Source organism: Cottoperca gobio, chromosome 7 (genome assembly GCF_900634415.1).
Source record: "Cottoperca gobio chromosome 7, fCotGob3.1, whole genome shotgun sequence".
Classification (NCBI taxonomy): Eukaryota; Metazoa; Chordata; class Actinopteri; order Perciformes; family Bovichtidae; genus Cottoperca; species Cottoperca gobio.
Genome location: NC_041361.1, coordinates 20,916,212 through 20,940,759, shown reverse-complemented (window position 1 = coordinate 20,940,759; position 24,548 = coordinate 20,916,212). Strand labels below are relative to the sequence as shown.

The 24,548-nt window shown below is 42.5% G+C and overlaps 1 protein-coding gene across 2 annotated transcripts; it reads right to left on the bottom strand.

The window, feature by feature from the left end:
* Positions 1 to 821: 821 nt before the first annotated feature.
* LOC115011319 (protein FAM110A) lies at positions 822 to 24,362 on the bottom strand. 2 transcript variants are annotated; one of them, XM_029436429.1, is made up of 3 exons: positions 24,031 to 24,362; positions 3,863 to 4,283; positions 822 to 3,516 (listed from the first exon to the last, which is right to left on the bottom strand). In XM_029436429.1, exon 3 carries the CDS (start codon positions 3,504 to 3,506, stop codon positions 2,091 to 2,093), a length of 1,416 nt encoding a protein of 471 aa, XP_029292289.1. In that variant the 5' UTR covers positions 3,507 to 3,516; positions 3,863 to 4,283; positions 24,031 to 24,362; the 3' UTR covers positions 822 to 2,090. The 2 variants fall into 2 exon arrangements, with proteins under 2 accessions (XP_029292289.1, XP_029292291.1); XM_029436431.1 differs by lacking the exon at positions 24,031 to 24,362 and adding an exon at positions 13,772 to 13,935.
* Between the last annotated feature and the right edge of the window lie 186 nt (positions 24,363 to 24,548).

The window sequence follows — 24,548 nt, the reverse complement described above, 5'->3', positions numbered from 1 at the left end:
ACTTCCTGTTAGTGACTAAACGCGAGATTACAAATCCAAGATCAGAGTGAGTTTGCATGTCTGTCGACATTGTCCCACCTAAATAATGCAGCAGTCTCATAACAAGATCAAAGTAAACAAAAGCCATCCAGATGAGATCAGTGGAAGCGCTGCGTCTCAATTATTGATGCTGAGATGAGGGGCCAAACACCTGCCTCTGCTTCAACTGGACCCGCACCAGATTTCAGATTAGAAACAGACGACTTGGCAGCAGCACTTCATAAACTCCCAAAACACTGAAGGAATCAGAGGAGCGGCTGTTTGCAGCCATATGCTGGAACCAGGTGGGCTCCATACAGCATATTAAGTCAACAGACCAGAAAAATAAGAGAAAACAGTGAACAAGAACATACTTTAACATTTTTTTATTAATTGTTTAGAATACATTTTGGATCTCTCACTTGAAGACTCTTTGGGCATCCAGTGCCGGATTCAACAGCACGCCTTGTTCACCGTCGCTGCGGTCGTGTTCTCCAGCCCTCTCAACTGACTGCACGCGGCTCTTCGTACGAAGAGGAAAACCTGGCTGCTCACACTGAATATCCTGAAAAGTTAAATGAATTAGACACAGAGGGTGGAGAGCTCGTACAGGGGGAGACAGACCTCCTCTCTTTGCTCCCACCGTGACAAACAGAAAGTCAAATAAATACACAACACTCTCACTTTCTGTAATACTCCCCGCAGAGCAGAGCATGTTCCACTGGCACTCCCCGGTTTACAACATTCACACTTACTGGTGCCTGCGCTTGTGTTTGAATGTGATCCTACATACACTGTTATTGTTGTCCATATGAGCAGATTGCATTTAAGAGCAAAGATTCTGTACAGAAAGTTTTCCAATATTAAAAAATACATTAAATTATCCAAATAAATATTGGTCCATTTTCGTTAGTATGCCAAGTGCATCTTTCCTGAGAAACTTTCAGATATCTTTTTTTTTTCCATCCATGAGATTATTTTTTTCAATTTTACCCATCCTTAGATTTTCTCTCCATTCTTACTGGAGGCAAAATATCTTTTTCATGCTACACTTACTTCAACCATCCACTTATGAGATCAACCTTTATCATATGACTCGCTCTCTCGTGTGTGCCGAGACATACATGGTAAACAGATTTCTCTCGCTGCACTAAAGTAGCAGAATCCCTGACATGAGACCATGTTTGAGATGCAAACACATGGCGAGACAATGTTACAGACAGCACTGAGTGCAGCTGCTCCCACGTTCACTCTAATTCTCCTGAATGTAAGTCTGTGCCGTGATTATCTGTGTGTGCTTTGTTGACATGATGAACCCTAAAATAAATGTGTACAAACGTTTCACTCGCATGCTGACAGAAATTTGTATAATAACAGTCTTACAGACAAAAAGGTTTTTTGAAAATACAAATGTGTTTTATGGAAGCTTTTTTTTGTGAAGTTTCACAGTATCAACATGTTTCTCAACAGTCACTGCGCTGTGTAGCATCAGTCTCCGGCAGTTTACAGCCAAGTTCCAGCGGCATTGTGCTGCGGACCTCTCTGCCACACACACACACACACACACACACACACACACACACACACACACACACACACACACACACACACACACACACACACACACACACACACACACACACACACACACACACACACACACACACACACACACACACACACACACACACAGTACCTTTACATGAGGAACCACAAACATCCTCTGCCTTCATCCTCACCATCATCATTTATACCATGTCTATTATTGCTTTCATATACCAATAGTTAAAACAAGATCAAGTGAAGGAACGGGGAAATGTATGGTCCATGTTGTCCTGCAGGGAAGCAGTCCTGACTTGCAGCCCGGATAACAAACACTGATGTGTAATTTCCAAAACAAGTGTGAGCCTTCACAGGAAACAGAAAACAGTAACTACTGGATTATCCTAAACGTGATGTAAGGCAGCAGAAGATGGGCTTTCCCTTCTACAGACGTATGTATACATACAAAAAGTACTGCTTCCCTGCTTCTTCATTCAAGTTATTTCAACTCCTTCCAAGTCCTTGTTAGTCTATACGTTAGAGACGGCGTTGTTAACATCTCGCGCCTGACGGATGCCGTACAGCCACTTGATGACTCTAGCGTTCCTCTCGATGACAGAGATGCCGTAGGGGACCCGCTCGTTGGCTCTGGCGGGCCCATCGTCCTCGTCTCCCCCATCTTCCCTTGCCCGTACCGCCTCGTCCCCACAGTCCGAGCTGGGCGTGCTAACGCTGCGGAGCTTGGAGACGGACACTATGTCCGAGTTGGCTCTTGTGAAGCGCTCCACTCCGCCCATGACCTCCACCTCCCCCGGGTCCAGCCCGCAGTAGTTGAAGAAGCGCTCCAGGTCGGCCGTGGCGCGGGAGTAACGGTCACTCAGGTCCGACTTGGAGCGGTGCAAGGATGGGTGCTTACGGGCGGAGCCCTTGGAGCTGGCGTTCGATATCCGGGTGAAAGCGGGGGATGCAGGCGGGATCATGCCAGCTCTGACCAGCATGGGACTCGGCGGCAGGTAGACTGGAGGGCAGGGCAGGGTTTTAGAGGGGGTGATGAGCTTGGGATGGGTCTGAGAGGGGGGAGGAGGAGGTGGTGGAGGTGGGACCTGGGGGTGTGCGACTTGGCCCTGGGCAGTCTGTCTGGGCCTGAGTTGCAGAAGGGCCCTCTGAGGCTTCCTTATCTCAGCTTGGGGCCGAACGTCCACCCTGCGCACTGTCACTGAGTTTGGGGAGCTATAAGGTACTGGAACCCCAATGCGGGGTACTCGTGCCGGAACAGGGGGCGGACGGCGGGTGGGTTCTGCTGCCAGGGGCCGGAGGTTGTTGTTGAGTGGAGAGGAAGTGCAGGAGGAGGTGGATGAGGAGTTGATGGTGCTGTGATTCAACGGTTTGAGGTTGTTGAGAGGTCGGTTGTTCCTCTCCTGTTCTGCTGACAGGCTGCTGCCGATGCTCTTAGCTCCCGATGAAGGAGATGAGGAGGAGGGGGAGGGGGAGGGGGAGGTGGAGGAGGAGGACTGGGAACAGGGCATTGGTCCATCACATACATCATTGATAAGATTATTCAGAATATCCAAGTTCAGAGCAGGTCCTCTTCTTCCTCCCAGTCCATCTCTCCCTCCTCCATTCTCCACATCAGCTGGGCAGCGGGGGACTTTGCGGGCTGGAGGAGTGTTGATGTGGCACTGAAGCATCATCCCTGAAGGAATGAGGGGCTTCCGGATGATTGGTGGTTTGATGGGGGCCTGGCGGGTGAGGGCCACCTGCTGGCTCTTCACGTACTTGGCCTTGTCGGCCTCCAGGCGTTCTACAGCGCTCAGTTTACGGGCACCGGGCTCAGCCTGACGACGAAAGTAGTCCGGACCCTTGTTAAGTATCCTGAAGGGCATGGCAGAGGTGAAGGGGACCCTGGCCAGACGGCCGTCTGACGGCCGCAGGGTCTCCACCGGCATACTGGAGGAGCTGACGGAGAGAAAAGAATATTTTCAGTCAAAACCTTTTTGAAACTAAAATTATGTTAAATTATAAGGAAGCAAATAATTCAAAAAGACAATGTAACACTCTGTATTTACTGAGTTAACAATAAGGGATTTATAGCAACCACAATGTTGTGGACAAACGAGAGACGAACTGACAGAAGGAGAGTTGGGTGAGAGTGGGGCTTTAATGGTGAACGAACATCCTTTTAGAGCTCCCACATGTCCTTACTAAGCTTAAGAAAATAGCTCTTTTGTACCCTCTCTTTTCTTCCCATTCTCCTCCCCCGCCTCCCTCCCTTGCACCCAGAGCCCCCTTTAAACTTCCTTACCAGTCGATGTGCTTCTGCTCTCACTTCTCTCCTTTTCTTACTCCTTTCTTCTCCGTCGCCCCTCTTGCGCTTTTATCCTGAGTCCAGGCTCAGTGAAAGGCTACTTGTGGGACGGGGTCAGTCGGGGTCAAATTCCACATCAGGCCCGGCCAGACCACCTCTATTAGCTCAGCAGTGACCCAGAAGGGGGTTTGTCTGCAGATCGGGGTCACCGGTCAGCCACAGTGCAGCCGACGGGAGCTCTTTATCCAAAATGCAGGTCTGGTAGATCAGCCGTCAATGACACCGGCAACACAACAGCCTTTAAGATCCCCTTCCTTCACGATCTCTGTCCAAACTCGTCTGTCAAGCCCGTCCGCCTGTCCAGCTGCGATCCGACACAAAAAGCTGTCCGGCAATTCAGCTGGAGAGCTCCACCGTCCTGGAGAGGGTTAAAAAGAGATGGAAGTCCAAGTCAGAGAATAGTCGAGCTCTCCGTTTTCTGCCCGCCTCTCATTAACAAAAGCATCCACACACTTTGATACACACACACACACTCACACACACACACACACACACACTTCTCCGGCTGACAGACGGGGACTCTCTACAAAACTGAAGTGGAGCAGACGGGACAGGCTTTAATACAGAGTCTGACTCCTCCCAGCCAGCGAATCATCATGTGTCAGGCTGGGAGCCTCAGTGGGGCACGGGGGCGGGAGGCGCGCTCCCATTGGTCAACCTCAAACTGGATTCTGACCAATGGGACCCCTCCCCCTCTGAGCACAACAAAACACTGAGGCAGGGTTTTCATTCAAATGAAAATTCTTTGAAAGGGAGAAAGGGGGGAGAGAAAAGAGAGAGGAGGACAACGGGCAAAACAGCTGCAATCTTTTACATTGACTTGCATCAAGCTCAGCGGGGTGCTATGAAAACATTGTGAAAAACACTGAAAGCCCACAACTGTTCTCCTTGTTTAGCTCTTTGTCTTCACCAGCGCAGAAGAAAAGACAAAGTGGAGACATGTGGATATTGTGTGAACAACAGAGACACACTTAACATTATTCCAAGTCTAATCCTGGTTACATTTGTATTTTAATTATTTATCCTGTGCTTGTAGTGCTATGGTCATAATTAGAGCTGCACAGATTAATTAAATTACTATTCATTAATCAACAACTATTTTGATTATCGATTGAGGCATTTTAAAGGAAAAAAGTCTAAATTCTCTGATTCCATCTTATTAAATGTTAATATTTACTCCTCTATGACAGTAAACTGAATATCTTTAAATTGGGTACAACAGAAGACATTTGAGGGCATCATCCTCGGCTTTGGGGAACACTGACCAAATTGATTAATTGAGAAAATAACCAACAATATAAATAATTGTGAGTTCCAGCCTTAGTCTTAATGTTTACAGTGTATTAAAATTGGCTAACATATACAATGCTACTTTAGAAACCAAAAGACAGACAGGGAAAGTTTTTTTCCTTCCCTTTGGCACCCACTTACTTTTGGATTATTTCTGGGTTTTAGGAATTCAAAGCACTGCTGACACAGTGTTCATCTTTTTCCCCCTCTTTCTCCAAGCTCTAATTTCCCATAAAAACAATTCTCTCCAACACTCCTCCACTCCTCACCGCTGCTCATCCCTCCCCCGCTTCTTATCGTTTACAACATACACTCCAGGGTTACATCACACCCTGTCAGTGGGCGCGTTTCTCTCCCGCCTCCTCCTCCTCACCTCCACCTCCAACACATCTATCCGCACATTTTTAATTAGTCTTTTTATAGCAGTCTTCCTTCCCGTCTCCTAAACATGTGACCCCTTTTCCCCCACATCTCCCCTCTCTCTTTCTCTCATCCCTGTACAGCAGACCAGCAGCAGAGAGAAAGAGCAAAAGCAACCATGACAGCTTAGACTTGGACACACTGACACACACACACACACACACACACACACACACACACACACACACACACACACACACACACTGACACACACTTGCTTTCAGGAACTGCAAGAGCTTGAAAACACACAGATGTGCAACAAACAGTCACACGCTTTGCTTTCATCTCGACTATGTGACAGACCAAAGAAGAGTTTAAAATAGTCCATCTTAAATTACAAAGACATTAACATAACAGAAAATAAGATTCACAAACATTAAGCGACCAGAAGCCTTTGGGTAAACCTCTAGGGAGTACATTTAGGGGATAGAGCAAAAAAATACTATTGTGAAAATATGGAAATACTGATAAAGAAAATTATCCGAGTGAGAAGAAAATGTTACATCTTCTAGACAAAGGAGGGATTGTTCAGTTAGTTTCAGTTACAGACCCACGAGACGCACAGACGATGATGACATCATCACAGTTGGGACTTTTGGTTTATGCTACGTTACATCGGAAATTGGAGCTGGGAATGACGTCACACCCGAGTTGACCATGTTCCAGAACAACAATTTGGAAAAGTTAGCAATACCAGTTCTAGCCAGGTTAGCCATGTTGATAACATCGCATTAGGCGGTATTTTGCGCAGAAATGCAGTAGTACTCCACAGCACCTGTAAACAGATGTGTCAAATCAGTGGACTTCCCCTTTAACACACTAATTAATGTATGTGGTCAGTCAACAAACCATGCACATGATGCAACACTGCTGTTCCACCTGCTAGAAGACCTTAGCACCACAGTGCAGTAAACACACTAAAGTCCACAGTAAAAACTGGAGCCAGCCACTCACACATACAGTAACAGTAACCAGTGTACGGAATATTTGAATACAGCCATTAAAGTCTGTCTTAAAATCTGAATTCTCAAGCAATACATGTCAATTTGCAGTTAGATATTTTGAGATAAGGTGCAAACACTAAGAAGAGGAAGTACTTAGGAAACGGAAAGGCTTTAATAACACTTTGAAACACCAGGAAAAAGGCCTTCTTCCTCACCACTCACACACTGACCAACACCAGCGTCAGTGCAAAAGCTAAAAGGTAATCTTAAAAATGGTTGGATATGCGTCCATTCATGTAAACCCATCCTAAAGAAAGACTTCACCAGAACCAGTGAGGACACATGTCTGGTTACACCTCAGCCACCTCAGGTTAATATGCTGAGGCCTCGTCATGACCCTCACAGAGGCCAACTGAAAAAAACACATCCTTTCAATCCAGAAACTTTCTTTAACAATTTCTTTAAGAATGGCCAACCTCTGGCTGGTCTTTGTCCTATGGGTACAAATAGATATAAATACTTTGAGAGAGGTCCCAATAACATGTTTAATGGTCTAAAAAGTCTACAAACACTAACTTGGCCTCCTCTCTGTCTTTTCCACAACATAACAATGTCATTTAAAAGGCTCCATTCCTGACTAGAAACAGACACAGTAAACATGATTACTATAGTGGAAAAATCATGTAAACACTAAGGGGAATCGTGGGATATCTCTCCAGTTCAAACACTATAAAACACAACCATGCAAGTACATGTGTGCAGCTGTGTGCATGTAAACTACTGTATAAATCACATAATCCGCTCATTATTTACTCTCTTTGTTACCTTACAGGACCCAGAGATGGAGACATGGAGGGAGAAAGAGTTTAAACTACTAACAATAATTATTGTTGAAACAAGGCTCCCAAAAGCTGGAGCAAAGGCCTGAAAAAGGTCAAATAAAAACTAGTAAATGAATTCTCACTGCATGGCGATCATACTTGAGAGTATGTAAATGCAAACAGTTACCTCCCTTCATTAGCATTGAGAATAGCCATCTACATGCAAATAGCCTGGATAGTCACTCCTAAAACAGCAGCTATAGTCATTCATTACCTCACTGCACAGGCTCAGGCAGCTAAAGGCCGCTGGCTGCCACCAAACAAGGTGTGAATTGATGGAGCTACAAAATGAGTCCCGGTTGACACCTGGCATTATCATGCGTCCTTCCTGATCCCATCACAAGTGGATAGCACCAAGTAAAACTAAATGTACTCCAAGTACATCCGTTCACACCAAAAAAAGATAAATTGGACTGATAATGTGAGAAGAATTACATTCAAGTACAGTGATGTCACATGTGCCTTTAACCATCAAGCTTTTACATGATTGAATCCTTTTTCCTCTCGTTGCAACGCCGCATATTGCGCTGAAAAGATGAGAATATATGAACTTTTATGCACGTCTAAAAACTGCTGGAAAAAGGCAATGCAAGAGGAAACAATTGTTTTGCTGGTGACGCGACTCTAAGCTCGGAGCCTAAGGGAACATATCTTAGGAAAGAAAAGATATATTACAAAACAGATGTGTTTATTGGATCCAAACCTACATGTGGTGTGGTTCATTAGTAAACGTAATGTGATTTACTCTCAGAGTTAGTAGTAACAGCTATGTGCTGTGCTTTGAGTTTTATCATTCCAAAGTGTTTTCACCTCTGAAATAAAAAAGGTGCCACATAGTGTGTGTGTGTGAGTGTGTGTGTGTGTGTGAGAAATAATTTCCTTGTGAAACAAAAAGGTCTCTCAGTCGGTCGCTCTTGTTTTTCTAACTTTCCGTCTTTTGCTTTCCACTCATGTTCTGTTCTGCAGTTACACAAACAGCTGATGTCTGTAAAAGCGAGGCGCACCACAGGCAGCCATCACAGCGACAGACCAAGGAATGATATTTCTATTCCGCAATGGAAACTGGCTTTGGTTCGATTATTATAAAACTATGTTAACTACTGCGTTGTTATGAATCTGACTGCTTTGGACATTTTCCAACCGCCATATTAGCGGATAATGATATGATGTCTGCCGTGTGTGTGAGGAAGAGATTGTGTTTCATAGTGTGTGAGCGAGTGAGTAATATGTTAGGAAGACAGAAAGAATAGAAAGATAAAAGCGTGCACTGATCTCAGTGAGCAGACATGTTGCAGAGGGTCGCAGGGGAAGCTCCAGCTGAAAGGAAGAGATGACTCCATTTTTACCACAGCTGACTGTGGTCAACTACCAACCGGCCTGCTTAAGTGTAATTATAGGGAGAGCCCATGCTGGGAGCAATTTGCCATAAGTTACTTTGTGACGAGCAAACAGCGACACGTGAAGAAATGTGTTTTGGTAGGAGAGGTAAGAGGAACGGGAAACACAGGCCAGATTTGACAGTTTTCATACTTTTCTTCATAGAAAATGTTCTCAATCATGACTAAATAAACAGGAAGATGCAGCGCAGCCCACAGCCCCCCCCCCCCCCCCCGAGGGTCCAAACATTGAGGGACAGGAACAAGGTTCGTTCATGTGTGTGGTCTGTGATGCCAGCTGGCTTGCCATATCGCAGTGGCCTTGGTCCCAGCGGACATTGACCCCAGATTGTGTAGAAAACAAGAGAGACCCCACCTAAAGCGAGGTCATCAGAAACCCCCTCCTGTCCAATGTGGCACATAGACACTGAAGAACACATCTTTAATCTTGTGGACTAAATCAAAGATGGAAGTATAGATAACGAGATAAGGGGAATTAAACTCATGCTCTCTCAGAGGTCTGGAGCTAAACAAGCTGGAGGGCATTCAGTATCTTGCTCAGAATGCAATGTGCAGAGAGATACACGTTAAAAGGCGACAAACCAGTATTGACGATAACCATGATATTAAAAGAAAATTGAAATATTGACATAATGTTAACAATACACATCATGTAAATAATCCAGCATTGTTTCCTTCTGTCCGGAATTCATTTGGCAAAAAAAAAAGAAGAGACAAAACGCACAATAAACAAAGTTAAAGACGAATTTGACAGAAATGTTCTATAGATGTTGCGATATTATCGTAATCTGGAATTATTTTTGGCCACGATAATCGTGTAGTGAAAACTGATACGGTGATAATGTTGAAATCCTTTAATAATTCTGTACAAATGTTCTTTGTACAGAATTAGAGTCACCTCCACCCCAAGCAGACAGAGAAAAGGGGGCAGTTGTGGCGAGTTAGTCATCAGCAGTGATTTCTCAGGTTCGTCTCCCACTGGAGGGACGAGCAGGAAACTATGACGCATGTCACTACAGGAAATGTATGAAAACAAACAAACACACTCAGTTGGAGTGTTTGCTTCTGACTGTGTGTGTGTTGTCTGACTGCTGTTCTACGGTGACTTTAGCTCATCTATTTCTGGGCACTTGGACTTGCCTCTTCGTCATGAAGCCTGTACACAATGCACTGGCAGCTGCTGTAGAGGACTCTCTCACACACACACACACACACACACACACACACACACACACACACACACACACACACACACACACACACACACACACACACACACACACACACACACACACACACACACACACACACACACACACACACTTAGCTGTAGTACTGACCCAATCTAACCCCTGTTTAACAAAAAAGAGAAAAAATAACAATTTAGTCTCCTGAGTATAGACTTCACTAAAGCCTTGTAACGTTTGTATGTTAAGAGTTTCTATATTTATCAGTTCTGCCTTTATTTGAAAATACAGTAAACAACAGACAATATATTTTCTAGAACTAAACAAAGCACAGCTGAGGTTGTAAAAAATAAGTAAAACTTAGGATATTGCCAAATTCAAAAGGATTCATAGTTTGGGTACCATGAATGTAGTTTTTGAGATATTTAAAGTCAAGATAAGTGTCCTGTGAACACAACATCATCATGCAATGTCATAGAAATATGTGTCGTCTTTGTGATATGGCTGGAGTGAGGTGCTGTGGAACAGTATGCTGCTGTGTGGACAAGAGACAGGATAGGAAATAAGAGAGGAAGTACTGAATGTAGGACCGTCCCTCAATATTTCCATGATCTGATCAACTCTGATCATGGCTGCCACTTCTACACTGCAGGCTTAATTAACTCAGTTAAGCACCTTCCTTGTATGTTCTGGGTGAATGATACTCTAACCTCATCAAATCAACAATAACCTAGGTGTAAAAGTTACAGGATGTGCATGCAACACCAGCCCCTCACCTCACTGAGACACCCCAGCTTCAGTTCGTAAGTCAATAAAAAGCTTAAAAGAAGAGTTCAAAAGGTTATCAGTCACGCCCCTTCCAGGCTGATTTAGGGAGCTCCAAAGACAAGATAATGAAGACGGAGAGGCGAGCACCAGACCTCACGGGATTTCACCCTTAATGCCCTGGCCTCACCACACAGTGCTGTACTGCTATCAGCTCCGGCCATGCTGCTCATTTCCTACTGAGAACAGCACTCGGCTGGGTGGAGAACTCCACTGCCTGACATGCATGACTGAAGTGTCTGGACTACAGGGTTATGCAACTCTTATATGCACTGCAAAAACAAGCGTTGAACCATAAGCAGACAGTTATTATAGCATCTAGGTTGATCTTTGTGTGGCCCTTTCCCACTCTCTCCCCTTAAACCCCCCTCCTCCACTTCTGCCCATCACTGTCTGCGCCTGTGGCCCCAGGAAACACACACATCCATGCACAATTACACCCAGGGGTGGGATGAGGAGGGGTCCAATGACATCCTGTCTCATGTGTAGCTATGCATCCATGAATGTCAGCATCCCCATTTCTGTGTGTGTGTGTGTGTGTGTGTGTGTGTGTGTGTGTGTGTGTGTGTGTGTGTGTGTGGAGAAGAGAGTTTTGACTGAGTAGGTAATCAGTGGAGAGCAGGTGGCTAAGTCTTCCCTCGGGGAAACTAAACGCGGCAGATGAGACAAACATATAACAACATCTGCCATTTTCCCATATTAAATAAATTTGCATTAAAATGCATTTACAAAAATCTGGGAATACGATACAATATGTATCATGATACAGGGTTTACAATTCAATATATTGCAATACTGTAAACAAGGCGATTTATTGCAATTCTTTTAGTCTAATTGTAGGAAAATTGTCATAACAAAAGCATAGAGAACACACCACCATAAGATAAAATGTGACTTTACCATCAGAACACTGGGGTCTGCATTTGCATTCATCAGTCCTTGTAACATCCAACATGCGACACTGCAACACTGCTTTTTGTGCAATCTGAGACATTGTCTGCCACAAATCTTTGCATGTAAAATATTAATTCAAAATTGATATTGTTTTTGAGAATTTATACAATATCACAAAACATAATATATATTATATACATAAAACATTACAATACTTAAGTGTACCAATAGTTTCTTAAACCCCTAATACATTAGAAAAAGAAATCTGATTCAACATGCATTGCAACATGAACAAGAACAACATAATACAATACAAAAAAAGTTTTCATTTTCTATTCTGTATTTAAAGTTTAAAAAGTTGTAAATGATATAATTCCCATTCAAAAAGTAACAACTAGAAGTACAATACTGCCTCTATTTGTTTGTTTTATTCTAACGACATTTTGTTTTCTATTTGACCTATACTGTATAAATAGCATGCAGGATTACAACCCTTCAGAATTTCAATACCAGTTGAAATTCTGGCATTTCTGAGACTCTGGAGGGTGAAATAACTCTGAACCAGCAAAGGAATTCTGCTCATTATGGAAACTGGGATGGTACCCCCAAACTGATCGGTGGATGTTTTGGGAGATGATGAGTGTAATTTCAAGTGTGTGTTTGGATCAGAGGCTTCTGTCAGGTCTCACACTCTCACACACACACACACTCTATGTTGCAACAGTTGAGCCTGAAGGCAAACAAGAACATTCAGGGAGAGAAAATACCCCCCCCCCCCCCCCCCCAAACAACGTGGTGATGAACACATTCCAGAGACACGCAGGGGTGGACGCAATCACATACTGCTGTCCTCAGTCAGCTACAGAGCCACCACCACACACACAGAGAAACACACTGGTGGGAGGGAGAGTGGTCACTGTGGAGTCGCCTCAATGGCTAGGCCTCACTGTTGACACACACACACAGACACAGACACACAGCACACAGACACACAGACACACACACACACACACACACACACACACACACACACACAACACACACGTACGTTTCTGTTTGTTGTAGCCAGCAGCCTGAGGTTGTGGCTTCTCCCATACACATCACCTACAGGCTACAGAAGTAACTCCATGCATCTCAGAGAGAAATGGGAGACAGATGAGCTCATGAAACGTTGACTCTTATCAGCACAGTCTGCAAGATAAACCGACGCACATCTGCCATGATAACACTCTGGAACACTTTCCTTTTCTTCTTGTAATTAAACATCAACATGAACCTTGTCAGAAGTATAATACATGCACTCTGCCAGGCTGTCGGGCAGCTTCTCACGCCGTTACAGCGGAGAGTCCTGGAGCAGAGCTGCCAAATGTTAGAATCAAGACCAGTATTTTTAGATTTGGCATTCCATCTCAAGGACAAGGAAGCACAGGCAGGGACACAGCAAGAGACGATAGCTGACCATTATATACAGCATTTCAATTGTTACGTATTGTTTTGTGACAATAAATACTTATCCTCTTGCTAACATCCTATGTCTATATCTATAATAAAACAGGCCATAAATGAAAATCTATTGAAGTGAAAACATCCCTCTCAAGTGTAAAGTTTGCTGTCGATACCTGCCAGAGCAACAAGCCTGCCCCCCTTTTTTTCTAAGCACACAAACACAAGCCCATGTCCACACACAGCAGGACTCCACAGTGAACACATTACAGTTCATTTAGCTGACGCTTTTGTCCAAAGCGACTTAAAATAAGTGCAAACAATCATGAGGATACAACTCCAAAGAGCAAGAATCTTGCTTTAGCTTCAAATAGGTGAAATCATTTAAGTGCAGAACACTAGCTTCATATAAGCCAAACAAAAGTGCAACATACAGAAACAATAGAATAACAATTCAACCATTAGCTTCAAAATAAGCCAAACCAATGTAAGGGCATCATACAAACAGAATTATTTTTTTCCCCACTGTGATCTGTGAACAGGACAGGAGGTAAAGTTTACTTACATGATGTGTACGAGTCAGACAGTAAGATCTTAAACCAGGAAAACCAGAAAGCTGAAACTTCAAAGCACCGGTTGCACTGAACGAAGCAGGTAGGAGCTCCGAGTCTGCACAAGCGTTGATGTGCGGGTAAACTGGTGGTGCGCTCCTCTGTGTGTGCGAGCCAACTGAACACTAACCTGAGCGTCTCTCTGCTCCTCAGGCTCATATGCTCCCCTCCTCCTCCTCCTCCTCCTCCTCCCCCCACTGCAGGCGAACACTCCGCCCCCTCTGTCGAGAAGCAGGAAGCGAGTGCTTTTCCTCGTAGTCACATGATCTTTCCCGACACTTTCTCATCATCCTGTGTTTCTTTTGAAGTGCCGTTTTCCACCAGCTATAGCAGTGACACACATATTACTGGGGCACCGATTCATTTTTGTAACCATAATGTAGTGGTAGAGGAAAAGCAGATAAAGTGTCACCAGCGATCATCTGGAAGAAAACACTCAATATGGACACAAATGACAGATTAAGCTGTGTGAACACTACCTGTAAAGGCTGTTTCACAGGTTCTGTGACAGAGTTTTAAGAGTAAGATTCAAGCCCTTTTTGGTGAATTAAGGGTTTATTTCGACCATATTGTTGGAACAGTGAAGACCTAACCAAGGTTTGGTGAGTTTTATTTAGTTTCTATGATGTTTAAATTAAGTCTGTTTACTACGCTCCGCCACTCGAAAGCATCTCCCAGCTGCCACGTGCCAGACCCCCACCCCTTTAACTTTCAGCTGATGAGTGATTTTGTAGCTGTATCACAATATTATGATATCATTTCTCATGGGAGTATATTCAAATGAAAGCATATTCCTAACCTTGAAAACATAACAGTTAAAATGAATCATTTTCCAAACTTGTAAGACTTTGTAAGACTCTGCTGTGCACGCCTTTATTCCAAACAAACGGTAGCAGAACAGACTGGGGTAAAGTTGACACTACTTCCTCTGTATATAACTAGACATATTACTAGAATGCAATAATTTGTCCATTAATCAATTAATTGATTTCTCCTAGAAGACAATCCTTTCATAGACATGTGACTTGGGGGGTTATTCAGACAGGAGAAAATGTAGAATTGTCATCCTATTTACATAATGAAAGGGGCATATTATTTAAAAACCCTATCTTCGCAGAGTTTAAATCAGTTTGATATATAAACAATACTTTTATGTAAATAGAAGTTAGCGAGTTTAAGCACAAGATTTTCAGATTTATAAGACTAGACATAACACCTTAGAACAAACATTTACCTCAGGATAAGAAAGCGGATAAACACTATTCATTGACTGAGTTTAGGCGGGGTTACCAAAGGAAACACTCCACTTATTCCAAGTAACATTTCCGATCCAATAGATTTGTCTGAGATAATAAATATTTTCTAGTCAGTCAGGGAAGGGAAGTTGGCAAACACACAGCTGCTGAATAAAATAAAAATAATAATAGGATTATTAGGAAGGAGGTGTGGTCAAGGATATCCAGTCATTAGGGCCTGCAAAACAGTGGCTCAGCAGAAGCTTTAACTACTGGAATACCTCAAGAGGATTTCTGGGAGTTTGTATATGAAGGTTTGTGTCCAATTAATAGAATAAATAACTCAGTAAATGCACTTCTATCCATTCCCATGAGCAGTTTATTTCACCTCCTGCACACCGTGGCCGAGCTGCCCTCGCTCCTTACAGTCCAAACATACACAAGTGGTGCTTATTTAAAGGAGTCAGCAGGGCGGGGTGCACCAGACCAATCTCCCTGTGGCACACACACACTAAAATACATGTATACACACAGATTTAGGCACTCACACCCAGTCTAAAGTCAAACACACACATGCAGTGGTCAGTGACTCTCCGGAGGCGACAGCAGGGAGCGGACTTCCACTCCGACTCCTTACTGTAGAGGAAAACGAATCGGCAGCTCTGAAGTCAAAAACACACAGCGGGAGTCTATGGGATAGGACAATAAACATTTCAGCTTGGTCAACAAATTTCGACACCTTCTGTTAACACCATCCATCACACTCTGCTCCCTTCCTTCTTCCGAGGATTGGGCCTGGCTGATAATCATAGATCATCATCTCTGTTCCGCTTCTCATATATCTTTTCTACTTTCTTCTTCTGCAGAAAGTCTACTTTTGTCTTGATAGTAGGGCTATATCCGAGTCAGAATTTTTGTATATAAATCGGATTTGGCTGTTCAATGCGAAGATCCGACTATTTGTTCCTTTTTTCCTCCAGAGACATTGGTTCACTCTGGGAAGATCCCCAAGTGTTGCCACTTCCCTGTCCCTCTCCCCCTACAAAGAGGGACAGGGCCTCGACTTCCAGCTGTTAGAATATCAATAATATAATGCAATGCACACTGACTGACAAAAAATAAATAAGAAATGACGGCTTCTCCGTCTCATTACTCTCTTAAACGTTCTTCCTCCTCTTCTGTCAGTCCTTTTCACATCTACTGAAAGCTAAACGATCTCTGTGTCAGGGGGAAATATTTTCAACACAATACCCTGTGAGCATCCCAGTGGCCCTGTGGCAGCGGCAAAGCACCTCCATGAGAATGCACACCTTCGCTCGGAGACACAGAGGAGGCAGACGGATTAAGAGTATTAGTGTGAGTGTGTGGTTCCTTCTCATTTGGGCAAATACTCTGTGATCCACGATTCACAGATGCTCACTTACCCACACAATGATGAGTCTATATTGACACCCAGCTGGATGTTAATTAAATACACACTGTTAGCGGTATTCACAATTCTCTGTTTCTGAATCATCAGTTGGAAATGTCTTTTCATAGTGACCAGTGGAGAGGGCGAGAAGTGTAAAGTTACTGCAGCTCGAGCTCTTTTCTCTCATACCAAAATCATAAGCGCCGTGCACACACACACACACACACACACACACACACACACATTCTATGAATGCTGGGACACACCAGGCCCACATCTCACATTACTGCTCACATTACACACTGGCAGGCTCAAGCAGGCCTGGTCTGTCACCCTGCATCCTCAGAGTTAGTGAACATACCGAACTGCACCAAACTGGAATCAATCTCCTAAGAAAATCAGACTGAGAACAATCCTGAGACTTCTTTGTAATGACGCAGGTGATCTGTTGCCTGTGGTCCATAGACCTATCTGCTCAAATTTGCAATTCAGGTCTTGAATTGGGCCATTGGGCCATGTAAATGGGATTGTTGCACGAATGACAATAGATGGCATGGCACTTGATATTCAAATTCCAAAAAAGGGACTTCTTATCACGCAGACATTCAATATATTTTCACATGTTCAAGCATGCTGCAACAGGCAAAGCAAATACTGTGGCCTTGTATACACATTTAGAGTTCTTTAGGGCAACATGTGACTTGTTTCAAAGACCTTGACCCATTCTTTAAATCAAATAAACTCCCTAACCCTCTAAATAAACTTCATACCCACCTCAATCCTTGGACGGACATTTTACCCTGACCTACTTCAACAGATGCTCCTGGCACAGTGAAGGACACCATCTATATGTCTTCACAAAAAGAGCAACATTAATCAGTCTGGATTAGTTCACACAGGCAGCTACTCCTTTAATGTCTCTGCTTGAACTGCAGGCCAGCCTGCAAAAAGCACATTTAAATTAGGATGTTTTATTCATAGCGCCCACTTCTACTCTGTATTAAAAAAGGGTCCTACAGTGATCTAGTATTGCAATGGGACTCAATACATGTTTTGTTTTTTAAATGATCAAAATTGAAGCAGGAAGATACAGTATATCATGACTTTTAATCTCTGGTTTGGGGCAAACGCCCAAAACACTGGATCCTACAATTTACATAATCAGAGCGGATATTAATGATTATTTTAATTATTGATTAATATACCAGTTATTTGTTTTTTAAATCTTTTTGGATACATAATATCAATTATGACAGAAGCCGTCATAAATAATAAATTTATCGAGTTATAAGCCACATTTTAACGATACACATTTTAGATATTGGTCATTTTTAACTATATATTTAACCGGATGAAGGATCCGAGATAACCCCTCATCAAGGTTATTTTATCAGACTTCAGGAAGCTCCCTGTCTTTAAAGCTTCGGAAGACAACTACAACTCAAATTGTTTTCACAAGTTAGAGACAGGTGAACTGAACTTCATGTGTAAAACTGGAGCACCATTGAAACTTTCAAGAGAAAATATGCTACCACCAAATCAGTCTGTTGAAGGTACACAGTATATGTTTATGTATCAACTAAAAACAACAGTTTATTTTGTTATTGTTTGTTAGCTCTGTAAAGTTTCAGTTTAAGAAAGCATCCATCAGTTAAATTGACAAAAAGAAACAACAAGACGTCACAAGTCGATAACACATATTTACCTTTTCTTCTCAGTTAATTTGCACCCTCACGTGCAACTATGCAGACAGTTTGCAGCTACATAGAAATATGTACTGTAAAAGTGTATCCAACGTGACACACTCAACAGCAGGGATCTGAAACACAGACACATTAAAAGCTGTTTGTTTGAGCTCCCTGGTTAGTAGGTCAGTGGGTGTGGAGGGGGCAGGGTAAATAATGGTTAACAAGAAGCATGTTGCTAAATAGCGGCCTCAAAACAGCCAGAGGCGCTGACGACAGGCAAAGGGCAGAGTCCCCGTCACGTGCAGTGAGGAAGCATGGCCTTCTGGGAATTGAAAAACCGGAGGGCATGATGAAAGAAAGGCCGGCATCCAGAGACTGCTTTCGTTTGTCTTTGGAAGGGTAGGGCAGAGGGGAGATCCTCCAAAAATACACCAGCAAACACATACGCACGCATTCCCACACACATGCGAACGCTTCTTCTAACTCACTTGTTGTGGGTGTGTATGGGCACACGCTTTGTGAAACTCATCAAACCAGATATTGTATATATGCAGTCATAGTTGATTCAGTCTTAACTGTCTGGTTCACAGCCTCAGACACAATGATGATTAATGACTCAAACTGTGTGTGGGCTGTCGGCATATAAATAGCAGCAAACTGAGACACCACTCGTGTTCCTTCACCTGGCAAACACAGAATACAAAGTAGAACAAAGTAAGTAGATCACAGAAAGACTGATGTCCTTCTGAGCCAGCCTTTTATAACAGTTTTCTCATGTGAAGGCCAGTTCCGCTGTTGCAGGATTCTCACTAACATGCTGCAGAGGTCTTCCTCGGTTACTTCTCATTGAGCAAAGTGCCGTCGGTTTGTCTCTGAGTCACAACTTCACTCTGTCAAGCAAGACGAGCCGTTTTCATGTGAGGGATCTGTATGCGAGTCCTGAGCTGCTGACCTCCAGAGTTCAGTGCAAACTAGAGACACAGCTTGCCGGGACAAGGAGGCACACTGACCTCATACCTTGACCAAACCGGGAGCACCTAAGGGCCAATGACAGAAGGGAACTCCGGCCACATGACTCCTACTGTCTAGGATATTTAGGCCAGAGAGGGCTTAACCTGCCTCTGAAGCTGACAAGAAGGCAAACTGCACTCTTTAAAAGTCAGAATGGAGTCAAACTATCAAAGCTGATAGAAATATCACGCCTCTCTAGTTTAATCACTGATGGTGTTTCATTTCCTAAAACTATGCGATGATGAGTTGTTCTTTTTATTGCACTATATTTATGTGACAGCTGTTACTTTTCACTTTAAAGTTCAAGATTATATTTAGAACATACATGTGTGTGCATACATGTGTGGTATCAATATATAAACAAGATCAGTTTATAAATGATGTTGCAGTGTTACAAATTTAAATACCCACCAGAATAACATAGTTAAAATGAGTTCTTTCTCAACTAGCTACAAAAGTTAAATAATAATCACACATGAATGCATCGGTAATAATTACCCAATTATAGATATAATACACTGACAGGGGCCATTCTTCTGCCTCATTAGTACTTTTACTGTTGATACTTTAAAGATATAATCCTTAAAATGTCAGTTATGCTCCATTTGGGGACAGCTGTAATTACTGGTGCTAACTAAATTTTAAATGACTAAATCATTTAAAATAAAAACCTTTATTTATCCCTGGGGACAGGAAACACTTACGCAGCTACTCTGTTGGAAATACAACAGAAACAGAGGAGCAACTTGTATATGAGTTTACATTGCATGATGAAAATAACTACACTTGGACTGAAACAAATATGTTTTCTCTTCAAAATGCCTTGGCCCAGCTGTTCAGCTCCTCTGGATTACAGCATTACACGACATAAGGGCATGCGCACAAATGATTTCCAATGTATGCTATTTCCTGTGAATCCCTAATGCACGCCATCTGAATCCAGCGCTGCACCACTAACAACGTAGAGTACTATATACTGCAGAGAGGTAACTAATGAGTGGAAATACATTTGATGGCTATAGCAGAATGAACGGCAGCAATAAATACTATCAGAAATGGGGTTTAATATGATGAAATTCTGGAGGATTATATTTATGTAATTCTGTTTGAATAAAATTATGAATGCAGGACTTTTATCGGTGATATAGTTATTTTATAATGTGGTACTTCTACTTTTACTTAACTAAAAGATCTAAATACTTTTGCCATTACTGCTCATCATGAGTGTATTTATGCATTATCATGTGCAGCTTATTTAGTGCCTATGATACAGTATGTAAATGATTACATAAAGAATCTATTTCAACCACATTAAATGGGTGCTTTGAACAGCACTGTAGCATGCCAGATTGTGTGTGTGTGTGTGTGTGTGTGTGTGTGTGTGTGTGTGTGTGTGATACTCTGGGCAACATAAGATGACCTCATCATCTCATGGCAGTGCAGATAAACCGTGCAAAGCTACGTGCTAAGAGCAGCAATAACGGCCAAATACAGGTAGCACCACAGGACAGACAACAGCCAAACAGAGACAGACAGACAGGACACTAGAAAAATACAGACAGGAAGACAAACACAGACAAGCAGGACAGTCAGCAGGACAGTCAGCAAAACAATGCAGCACTTTGACAGCAGCCAGACAGTCAGTGTGAGAACTGAAGCCACGCCGCTTCTGAGACACTTCTTTCTGAAACCGTGTGGGATTTGACTCTCCAACCAAACTCGCCCTGTGTTCATCCTGGGAAACTCAACCAAAATAGCACTCGTATCCCTGCATGCATTTAGAAGTGTAAAATCTAAGATTGGCCAGTCTCCAAAGAAAACAAAACACATTCCCTATGTTGTTCTGCAACAATGATGTTGGCTATAGTATTACAGGCCACAGCATAATCTAGCCTCGGCCACAAGACCATTATTTTCTGGCTTTTCATTGTGATGGATAGTATGTAGGTTTTGGTCGGAAAATATGTTATTTTCCAGCTAATCACAGGCTTGGTTTAGACCTTCTGGATGAGCTGAGCGAAAACAGAGAACATCTCTAGCATTAGCAACTGTGGTTAGATACTCTATTATGCATGCCATCACAGCCAGGCTGATGTAACAGAGGAGATTAAATGTTCCAGCATGTCTGTCTGTGTGGCAGCTATGTTAAGCACACACTGTTATATTACAGCCCATGACATCTACCATAGTCCTTAATTAGAAAGGATTCCCTAAAGTTTAGCTAAATTCACACCGCTAGGACCAAAATACTGAAAAGACAGAAAATCTCATGGACCAAACCTCCAACATGGTAAATTACTGGAGAATAACTTGAAAATCTACAAGCACACATGATGCAATGGCCAAATATATAAATAAAGTGTTTGTGTTTTCCACAAAATTATTAATCTCTTGATTTATATTTTTTTTAACCCGAACATTTAAGAAGTATTTCCTCATTGGAGCCTCAGGAGTTACGAAGTCCAACATTAGAGATATTCCACAAGGTAAAGACAAAAAAACATGTTCAGTGTACTCTAATAACAATTGTTTTAATTATAGACTCATCTGCACATAAGTTTTTATAAATTATTTGTTTTGTCTATAAAATGTCAGCAAATAACAAAGAATGCTCACCACTGCTTCCAAGAGCCAAATGTGACGTCTTTAAATGTCTTGTTTTAGTTAATCAACAGTCCCGAAGGTATTCAGTTTATAATGATATAAAAAACAGAGAAAAGCAGCAAATCCTCACACGAGAGAAGCTGGAACAAGCAAACATGACTCAAATGATTAATATTAATATTATCGAAATAGTTGTCGATGGATTATAATCAATTTATTGTTTCAGCTCTAGTTCTGAGAGAAAGAGTCAACATGTCCCAAGAGAAAAATCTGTGGCAAACAGGAACATCTTTGTGTTCGTTCCTTTAAAAGAAAAACTGTTTTCCTATAGAATTAATCAGAAGTACTAAAGCATGAGTTTAAAATTAGTTTGCCCGCCAGCATTTCAAAGCTGCTGATCAGGCGAATCTAAGACACTGAATAAGACAAAACGCTCCGTTACCAGTGGAGAATAATCAGCCAACATCTTCCAAGTGCATTATATAAGCAGCAGCTCGTGTCCTGCTTTGATATCACTGATGTAAAAGGACATCCCCTGGACAGGACACTAGTTGGCTGTGGTGGGCCTGTCTTCAGTTAAAACCCCCATAAGCTTCTTTCCAGACATCACCAACCCATACTCTTCATCCCATTTGATGTTTCTCCTTGTCTAAATGAAGGAAACAAAGTCTCTGTGGATTCTTTAGAAGACAAATGTGAATAACAGTCAGCAGTTCTGCACTACCGTTATATGCACAGTGTCACGCACCGCTATTAACGTTTAAAAAAGGTAGTATGTTTTTCCCATTTAGATATAAGAAACAGAGTCAGCCAACGTTTTTTACTTGTTTTTCTCAAGATGAACGCTCACTCACAGAGGGGCCTATAAAAAGAAGACTCCACGCTGACAAGCAAAGTAACTTTTGTAGACTGCAGGATGCACATTCCTGGCCTGGGAATGATTAGGAATGGCAATTACAAGATGGTGTGTTTGTTGCCATTGCCCAAGGTGAACAGCTTTTGCAGGTCTATTGTGAATGAGGCAATTATTAAGCCATCATACATCTTCTACTTTTCTCACGTTATATGTTCTGTTTAAAAGGGGACATATTATGGAAAACTCACTATTTTAGTACTTGTGCACATACATTTGGGTATCCTACCAACCCACAAACTGTGAAATAAGAAAACATTCATGTTTTTGAGGGCTGCGTCTGTCAGAAATCATGAGATTCAACATGACATTTAGATTTCATATGTCACATGCAAGAGACACAGACGTTTCAGATGGAGGATCAATATAGGTATATTTAGACAGTATGAGAAAAATAACGTGTCTTTTGAACATTAAAGCATGTAAACATGTTCAAGTAGAAACCAAAAATACAAGTATGAACCTAAAAATGATCATCACATGTCCCCTTCAATGTGACAGGTTGGCACAGTAGCTCAGCAGAATGTCTTTCAAATCAACAGAGGCATGGTCAAACAAAAATAGTCCGATTATTAGGTTAACTTTCTGGGGCTCGAGCTGACCTTTGACCTCCCAGCAAAGAGGAGAATAGACATATAACTTCACCCATCTGCTTAAAGTCATGATTGTTAAGCTGACTCCGGACCAAGCTAATACAGGAAGGGACATCTGATTCAACAGCAGCACATCTCAGACCTCAACTTCCTCCTCTGATGGAGAGAGAATAACTGCTCACCTCCCCATGGTGTAAATACATCAACAGTCCAACAGTGTGAACTAGCCTTGTGTGACCTTTAAACCAGACTAGACTCATATCCTTTTAGTACTCAAGTGGGCTTCCTCATTTTATGCAATAGGCATCATGTTTTTTGCATTACATTATTCTGGGAATCACAGCTAACAGGCACATTTCACAACACCCCCTCCCCAGTGAAGTCATCTCTGAGAAGGGTTACAGAGGAACTGAGGTGGTCTCAGAGATTACAGACTCACTGCAGGCTGCAGTTCGTGCAAATGGCCATGTTGTAAATCTTGCAACAATGAAGCAAAGATAGTGCCCTTTGGTACTGAATGGAAAGACTATTGCCGTACAACGTCACGTTGACACAGCGTCAAAAGAAACGAACTACTTTGGCTTCCATCGACATATTTAACTAACTGCGAGGGGCCCGCGAAAGACTTCAAACTCTTTAATTTCACTGCTTTTTTTCTTCATTTAATTTAAACGTCCATTATGCTAAACCAGGTTAGCCCACAACAAAAGCCACATGTTATTCCCCATGACCACTTTCATTAGAAAATACCTACTTACCCGTGTCTACAGCTCTTTTTGGAAGAAGGTGTTTTAATTGTCATGTGTGATGTGTCGACGCAGGTATTTCTAGATGTAACGGTTGGTGTTGACTATATATCAACGACAGATGGTGTCCACTTTCACAGAAACTTTCAATTGTGGCGCGGCTGAAACCATGAATAAATTCTAACTCTGTAACACATATCTGGGCTTTGTAATGTACGATTATGAAACACAAAACAACCTCCAAAAGAATTAAGGGATTAATGTGTTTCAGCAGACGTCTATTCGGTGATTCTTGAATGCTGAATTTCTTTTACATTTTAGTTTATTTAAGAGGGCCATTTAGCGCGCCCCTAAAATGATACCCACTTGGTACGGTCGGGTAGGTCCTCATTGGTCAGCCTGGGCCATTTACAGTTTTTGGAAGACGCCGCGTGCCCGGTACCTTGGCAACCACGTTTTCTCGCGAGAATAAATGCATGAAACAAAATGACAAAGCTTGAACGTTGAACAGGCTTTTCTTTTGTCGGATG

What these genes read in the sequence shown, in the direction of transcription:
- LOC115011319 (XM_029436429.1), bottom strand. Translation starts at nt 3,506, where the DNA reads ATGCCGGTGGAGACCCTGCGGCCGTCAGACGGCCGTCTGGCCAGGGTC.